The following is a 9,468-nucleotide window of genomic DNA, read 5'->3' on the forward strand; positions in this document are numbered from 1 at the left end:
TCTACCTTAAGCTTAAACCTGTGTGGGTGGCACTCGGAGCGTGAGTGTCTTGCCCAAAGACACAATGGCAGTGACGAGGATGGCGGAAGGTGGAATTGAACCTGGAACCCTCAAGTTTCTGGGATAACCACTTCATACATATATATATATATATATAGATATATACATACATATATATATATATATATATATATATATATATATATATATATATATATATATATATATATATACATACATACATACATACATACATACATACATACATACATACATACATACATACATGTATGTATATACACATACATATATATATGTATATATATATATATATATATATACATACACATACATATATGTATATATATACACATACATATATATGTAAATATGTATGTGTATGTATATACTGTATATATGTGCGTGTCTATATATATATATACACACATACATATATATGTATAGACGTAAGTATGTATGTTTATGTATATACTGTATATATGTGTGTGTCTATATATGTATATGTATATATGTTCATATATATGTATATATGTATATACTGTATGCACATATATATGTATATATATGTATATATGTACATATATATACGTATATATGTATATATGTACATATATATGTATATATATATGTACATATGTACATATATATGTATATATATATGTACATATGTACATATATATGTATAAATGTACATATATATATGTAAATATATATATATGTATATATGTACGTATATATGTATATGTATATATGTACATGTATATGTATATATGTGTATGTATATATATATATATATATATATAAATAAATGTGTATATATATATATATATATATATATATATAGTGATTGTTGCCTGAAATGTCTATGTATATGTATATTTATATATGTACGTATATATGTGTATATGTATATATGTGTATGTATATTTATATATGTACGTATATATGTGTATATGTATATATGTGTATGTATATATATATATATATATATATATATATATATATATATATATATATATATATATATATATATATATATATATATATATATATATATATATTGTTGCCTGAAATGTCTGTTTTTGTTTTTGTTTTCCATTCCTAGCGGTTTACCTGACACATGAAAAGTGACAAATTAATTGAGTGGGTACACTGTCTACTTTAGCCACCAGACGACAGTAGCGTGTTGAATAGCTTAAAATGTGTTTTGTGGCAATTCCCACTTCGACCACTAAGTTGGTTGCAATGTAAAGTGGCGCTTCCCATCATTTTCAGCAGACCGCATTGCAAAATGATACATTTCCTCTCACGGGAGATCCAACCAGGAATGGGGCCATATTAATCCCTTCCCTACTGTTAGTAATACAGTTTTTTTGATTGTTTTTTAATGTATTTTATGGAGGAATATAATTATTGAACTGGCATCCAATGTTACTAAAAAAAGTCTTGATTTTCAATCTAGAATCAATCGAATTGTTACCCCCTGAGAATCGAATTGTGTGGTGCCCAAAGATTCATACCTATCTACTTATTTGAAAAGCCTGGCTGTTTTTAAAGTGTTCGCTTACCCCTAATTGACGCCTTGTCCTCTCTGCAGTTGAGTACACAAACACACCCCGCGGCCGTTATATCAGGATCTTTTTTTATTTCCCCTCTTTAAAATCGCATGCACCAAATATTTAATTCCCTCTCATTTTCCACCGTACAAAAAAAAAGAAACACCAGTCAAATGTTGGTACATTAATTTTTAAACGCTCCGTCCAGCTCAGCGTTAAATTGGCCCATCGATATTTGGACTGAGCAGAAAAAGACTCCCACTGGAAGGAGGACTGTGCGCAAAGAGAGGGAGGCAGTGGGTGAGTCCCACTCAGTCCGTGCAGCGTGGCAAGAGAAGGGGGGGTCACCCAGGAATCCCTCGAAACTGTTCTGGGAGGATGGGGACAAAAACACCTTAAGATTATTCTCCCTCTTTTCCCGAAATTGGATCATCTTTTCCATTCACATCCATTTGAAAGGGATGCGCAATCCGGAGGGAAAAGTGACGAGGATCGCGCCGAAATTATTTGACTAACTAATTGTTCATTATCACTTCACTGGAGCATCAAAACGGACTATATTGCTGCATTTTTGTTTTTTAACGGACATCATATTTGGGAATATGTGATTTTTTATTTTTTTTTGCCTTTTCTTCTTCCATATTTCTGCAGACGTTCCCCGCAAGGAGCCTGCGTGGTTGCTCCATGCAGCAAAGTGCCAGCTGAATCTTCTATCCCCTCCAGAAGGGGGAGAAAAAAAACATGCACAACGGACGCTAAAGTTGCAATTGACGTGGATTATTTTTATTTTTATTTTATTTTTTGGAGAGGATTTTGCTTGAAAGAGCCAGGAGGGGGAAAAGTGCGCCGGAGGAGCATATCCAGGCTATATGAGGATCGGCACACGCTGGTTGGTTCCCCCACGCAGAGATGCCTGTGCGCGCTGTGACCACCAGGTTCATGTACAAGGGACTGTGCACCATCCCGGATGTCCTCACCTACCGGACCCCTGTCATCCTGCCGGAGGATGAGGTGGAGGGTGAGTCCCTTCTATTCCTGCGCATGCTTGTTTGTGGTCAGGACCATGGACAGCTCCATTCTGGCCAGCTGCAATTTGCTATGTTGGGCACAAAAACACTTTTCAAACTCAATGAAAGTTACTTCCTTGGGCAGACCTGGGCAAATTAAGGCCCCGGGGGGGGCCACATATGAACCCGTTAAGCTATTCAATCTGGCCCGCCGGACATTCCCAAATAATTTTTTTTAGATCTTTAAGCATACTTGCCAACCTTGAGACCTCCGATTTCGGGGGGGGTGGGGGGGCGTGGTCGGGGGTGGGGCGGGGCGTGGTTGGGGGCGTGGTTAAGAGGGGAAGAGTATATTGACAGCTAGAATTCACCAAGTCAAGTATTTCATACATACAGGCATAAGCGTACTAAGCGCTTGCTTAGGGCCCCGCGGCCACCAGGGGGCCCCCAAAAGCAATTAACAAAAAAAATATTATTTTTTATTTTTTGCATGTACGAGTCTGACTGATGATTTCTAAATGATCAAAGATATATTATTGTACAAAAACACAATTTTAGGTCAACATTTTTGCACATTGCTGTTTCAGGTTTTTGTTACCAAAAATAATAAAGTGAATCAGAATCAGCTTTATTGTCCAGTTATGTTTAACACACATGGAATTGAACTTCAGTAGACTGCGCTCTCTTTGTACAAAGTAAACATTAAATATGAACAATTAACTAAAAATATAAACTAGTAATTAAAGACTAATATGTACAAGACTGATGAGACAAGATGACACTTTTACTGTAAATACAAAGCTTTATCACTTGGACTGTTCAACCCCAGGCCACTCTTGTAGCTGAATGTTTTCTACATTTTAAGATTAGGAACCATATGTGGCACTCTGGACATCATTCGTTCATTCATTGGTATTATTTATGTTCTTAACTGGGCCACCCCCATATCTTTATAAATGACATGTCATTTGTAAAGACATGCCAGGCTGACAATAGGATAATGTAAACAACACTGCCAGAGCCGCAATGAGTTTATATATTATTTATATATTATTGGCAGAAATAGAGGGCCCCAAAATCAAATTTTGCTTAGGGCCCCATGGAGGCTTGGGCCGGCACTGCATACATATATATATATATATATATATATATATATATATATATATATATATATATATATATATATATATATATATATATATATATATATATATATAGATATCTACATCCTGAAAGTATGCAAACAAAACTGTGTTTAGATAATTGATACTTCAACTTGCATAAATAAATATTAAGGAATATAACATAACTTGGCTTCTGAGAGTTTCAAAATGTAATGAATAAAATGCTAAAGTTGTTGATAAACAAGCAATTATTTTAATAATTAAATATGGTCATTTTAAATGAATTATTATGATAATTTAAAATCAATTATTTCAAATATGTTTATTTTAATGTATAATTCTATGGCTGGATGTAATAAGGAGTCACGAAAAAATACAAATAAAAATACAATTAATTTTGTTGTTTTTAGCAAAATATAGTAAAAATTTATTTAGTTTTTTTTTTTTAAATTAATAAATATATTTATTTTTAGGTAAAATAAACATAATAATACAATTTATCTCTAGTCTGGATGATTTAGTTCTTGTCACCCTGTTGTCCTCCTGTCATGAAAAAAGGCTGTCCTCACTCAGGTTGCATGGAGCTGGAGGGGGCGTGGCTTCCAGCTCCGGTTAAAAATCGGGAGATTTTCGGGAGAATATTTATCCCGGGAGGTTTTCGGGAGAGGCGCTGAATTTCGGGAGTCTCCCGGAAAATTCGGGAGGGTTGGCAAGTATGTCTTTAAGATGGAAACTGTAGCTGCCATTATGATGTGACCTACGTCTTCAACTATACAAAGTATTGGAATTATATACTAGTTACTGTGGTAATCTAATTAGTTACTATAGTAATCTAATTAGTTACTATTAGAGATGTCCGATAATGGCTTTTTTTGCCGATATTCCGATATTGTCCAACTCTTAATTACCGATTCCGATATCAACCGATACCGATATATACAGTCGTGGAATTAACACATTATTATGCCTCATTTTGTTGTGATGCCCCGCTGGATGCATTAAACCAGGGGTGCTCATTACGTCGATCGCGATCTACCGGTCGATCTCGGAGGGTGTGTCAGTCGATCACCAGCCAGGCATTAAAAAAATAGTCCTAAAAATGAGCGATCATAAATCTTCACTATGACGTCACTTGATTGACATTCACGGCACCCGAGGGTCTTCTGAGATGACGCTGGCTGCTGCCAGCTCATTAAAATTACCGACAGGAAGGCGAGAAACACTTAATTTCAACAGACTCTGGCGCCGTACCTGTCGTCAAAACTCCAAAGACCGACTGCACAGTTGCACAATAAAAGCTCTGCTTCATCTTGCCTGCGCTACCAAAATAAGAGTCTCAGAAAGCTGGCGTGCACAAGCTAGCAAACTACGGAGTTTGCCGACAATGTATTTCTTGTAAAGTGTATACAAAGGAGTACGGAAGCTGGACAAATAAGATGCCAAAAACCAACCACTTTCATGTGGTATTGGACAGAAAGGAGGACTTTTTTTCTCCTCCATTCGAAAATGCGGACGTTATCATCACCACTGTCTGATTCCAATCAATGCAAGTCATCATAATCAGGTAATACACCAACTTATATTCTTGTCTTCATGAAAGAAAGGAATCTATATGTGTTAAACATGCTTGTATTATCTTTAAACACCTTTAACTTGTTAACAATATTAACTATATGTGTTAAACATGCTTGTATTATCTTTAACCACCTTTAAGTTGTTAACAATATTAACTGTTTGTGTTAAACATGCTTGTATTATCTTTAACCACCTTTAAGTTGCTAACAATATTAACTATATGTGTTAAACATGCTTGTATTATCTTTAACCACCTTTAACTTGATAACAATATTAACTATATGTGTTAAACATGCTTGTATTATCATTAAACACCTTTAATGTATTAACAATATTAACTATATGTGTTAAACATGCTTGCATTATCATTAAACACCTTTAACTTGTTAACAAAAACATATATTTCATAAATAAGTATATATAAATTATATATATGAATGAGGTAGATCCCCACGACTTGATCAATTGAAAAGTAGCTCGCCTGCAGAAAAAGTGTGAGCACGCCTGCATTAAACAATGTAACAAGGGTTTCCAAAATAAATCAACTCAAGTTATGGAAAAAAAAAAATGCCAACATGGCACTGCCATATTTATTATTGAAGTCACAAAGTGCATTATTTTTTTTTTTACATGCCTCAAAACAGCAGCTTGGAATTTGGGACATGCTCTCCCTAAGAGGTGGGGGAGTAGCGGGGATGTATATTGTAGCGTCCCGGAAGAGTTAGTGCTGCAAAGGGTTTCTGGGTATTTGTTCTGTTGTGTTTATGTTGTGTTACGGTGCGGATGTTCTCCCGAAATGTGTTTGTCATTCTTGTTTGGTGTGGGTTCACAGTGTGGCGCATATTTCTAACAGTGTTAAAGTTGTTTATACGCCCACCCTCAGTGTGACCTGTATGGCTGTTGACCAAGTATGCTTGGCATTTACGTGTGTGTGTGTGAAAAGCCGTAGATATTATGTGACTGGGCCGGCACGCAAAGGCAGTGCCTTTAAGGTTTATCGGCGCTCTGTACTTCTCCCTACGTCCGTGTACACAGCGGCTGTCAGGACTTGGACTATGGCGTGGTGCAAATGAACATTTGGACCAGACATGGCGTGAAGGTGAAGACATTATTTATTTTACACTAACAAAGGAACAAAAAGAGCGCTCAAGGCGGAAGTACAAACTTGACTAACGAAACAAAAAGACTTGCACGTGGGCAAAAAAAACTAAGGACATGAACAAAAGTCGCTAACTGTGGCATGAATAGAAACAACTTACTTGGACATGGCATGAAGTGCGCAGAGGTAAACAAAGTGTGAAGCATAGAGTCAGGGGTATGATGTCGCCAGGGAGACTTCCTGGCAACAATGGGTTTAAATAATAGTGACATGATTAAAGACAGGTGCGGGAGTCGTGAGGACAGGTGAAAACTAATGGGTTGCTATGGTGACAAACAAGAGTGCACAATGAGTCCAAACGTGGAACAGGTGAAACTAATGGGTAACCATGGAAACAAGACAAGGGAGTGAAAAGCCAGAAACTAAAGAGTCCAATAACTAAACAAAACAAAACATGATTACACAGACATGACAGCGGCGCTTTAAAAAGTCATACATTTTACTTTTTGAATTCGATACCGATAATTACATTTTAAAGCACTAATCGGCCGATAATATCGGCAGTCCGATATTATCGGACATCTCTAGTTACTATGGTAATCTAAGTCACAGCAGCTCAGACCAAGCAGTGTGGGTGGGAAGCGTTTCCACAGAGTGTCAGCCTGAAATGTGGGTATCAGGGACAGACGCGGAAGGAGATTTTTACTACAAAGTTCTAAAGATTAGTGATATATCAGATATATAAGATTGTAGCTGTTTTTTTGTTTAGTTTTTTTTATCATTCGCGTACATATTTCGCTGTATTTGTTGCATTTTTGTCGCGTTTTGCTTGATTGTAAAATATGTGGATGGAGAGGGGGCGTGACATTCATATGTTGTCAATATTCAGTGTTTTATCCTTCCTAGTTAATATTGTAAATCCCACATTCTTTATTGTCATGTCCATTCTGGGCGTCTCATTCTATAAAAAAAAAAAAAAAATTTAAATTCCATTCTGTTTTTTAAGATGGTCTGTCATAACGTTTTTAGTGTTGAATCAGACATTACGGCAGTAGACAACCACCATGTATTCATCTTCCGGTAGAAGTACAGGGCCTCGTTGCTTCTTAGTGTGATGCTGTGCACTTGTACTCCACTGTAATGACAATAACAAACACATTGTTATGTAATGTTGACGCCACTTATTGACCGATGCAGGCGTACCTAATGAGGTGTCCACTGACAATGTGTACTCTCTTCACATTTATGCCACACATTATTAGCATCATTGTTAGTTTTCCTTGACTTGTCATTGATGTGAATCACTTTGCATGAAATTGCAATGCCCGGTCGTTAGATGGCAGTAGTGTTGCATTTGCCAGGAAGTAGTCTTTGCCATGAGGCTGAATGTTCCAGTCTCTATACTGTAGGCTTGTACGGTATACACTGCAAAAACTAAAATCTAAGTAAGATTAAATAACTCAAGTAAGGGTGATATTTGCTTATTTTCTGTCTGATAAAATACTTATTCTCACTAAGCAGATTTTATGTTAGTGTTTTACTTGTTTTAAGGGTTTTGGTCCTAAATGATCTCAGTAAGATATTACAGATTGTTGCTGAGATGTTATGACCTATATTGAGTAAAACATGCTTGAAACTAGAATATCAACTGATGCAAAGCTGTGTCATCAACAGAGGTGGGTAGAGTAGCCAGAAATTGTACTCAAGTAAGAGTACTGTTACTTTAGAGATTTATTACTCAAGTAAAAGTAAGGAGTAGTCACCCAAATATTTACTTGAGTAAAAGTAAAAAGTATGTTGTGAAAAAACTACTCAAGTACTGAGTAACTGATGAGTAACATACACACTCATATCATATCATATATATATATATATATATATATATATATATATATATATATATATATATATATATATATATATATATATATATATATATATATATACATTGATATATACAGTATATAATTTATATTTATTTATTTTGCTGTTTTTGTTTACATGTTAAAGGTGTTTTAATGAATATACAAGCATGTTTAACATATAGATTCCTTTCTTTCATGAAGACTAGAATATAAGTTGGTGTATTACCTGATTGTGATGACTTGCGTTGATTGTAATCAGACAGTCGTGATGATAACGTCCACGTTTTCAAATGGAGGAGAAGAAAAGTTCCTCCTTTCTGTCTAATACCACATGAAAGTGCTGGGTTTTTGGCATCTTATTTGTCCAGCTTCCATATTTGTTTTTATACACTTTACAAGAAATATATTGGCGGCAAACTCCGTAGCTTGCTAGCTTGTTTGCGCTGGCTTTCGGAGACTCTTGTTTTGAAAGCGCAGGCGCGATGGAGCGGCACTTTTATTGTGAAGACAGGAACGTCCTCATGTGCGTTCAGTCTTTAGGCTTTTGACGGGATGTACGGTTGAAATAAAAAAGTATCTTTTTTCCTTCACACTTTTGATTGATTGATTGAAACTTTTATTAGTAGATTGCACAGTACAGTACATATTCCGTACAATTGACCACTAAATGGTAACACCCGAATACGTTTTTCAACTTGTTTAAGTCAGGTCATGTGACCACCTGGCTCTGTTTGATTGGTCCAACGTCACCAGTGACTGCATCTGATTGGTGGAACGAAGTGAAACGTCACCAGTAAGGCAGGCACTTTGAAGGTCTGTCTGACAGACCAAAACAAACAAAGCGTGCATTAACAGATCGATAAAAATTAGTAGCGAGTAGCGAGCTGAATGTAGATAAAAGTAGCGGAGTAAAAGTAGCGTTCCTTCTCTATAAATATACTTAAGTAAAAGTAAAAGTATGTTGCATTAAAACTACTCTTAGAAGTACAATTTAACCCAAAAGTTACTCAAGTAGATGTAACGGAGTAAATGTAGCACGTCACTACCCACCTCTGGTCATCAACACTCACAAGTATAATGTGTTTATTATTTCAAGCATGAAAAAAAAATCATGACTTTGACACAATTAAAACAGATGACAGCCAAATGGACTTTGCTGTTTTATTTTCAATGAAACAATAGAAAATACGTACTCATATAGTAGTACAGTTGGCACAGTAC

At 35.7% G+C, this 9,468-nt stretch overlaps 1 protein-coding gene across 1 annotated transcript in view; it reads left to right on the plus strand.

Annotated features, from left to right (window-relative positions):
- The first annotated feature begins 2,115 nt into the window (after positions 1 to 2,115).
- The window catches only part of cabp7b (calcium binding protein 7b), a 53,762-nt gene continuing 46,409 nt past the window's right edge, over positions 2,116 to 9,468 (plus strand). The window contains exon 1 of the mRNA XM_061927128.1: positions 2,116 to 2,595. Coding sequence (XP_061783112.1) covers positions 2,487 to 2,595 — 109 coding nt within the window. The 5' untranslated portion in view covers positions 2,116 to 2,486. The remainder of the gene's footprint in view (positions 2,596 to 9,468) is intronic.

The sequence above is a fragment of the Nerophis lumbriciformis genome, linkage group LG32 (genome assembly GCF_033978685.3).
Source record: "Nerophis lumbriciformis linkage group LG32, RoL_Nlum_v2.1, whole genome shotgun sequence".
Taxonomy (NCBI): Eukaryota; Metazoa; Chordata; class Actinopteri; order Syngnathiformes; family Syngnathidae; genus Nerophis; species Nerophis lumbriciformis.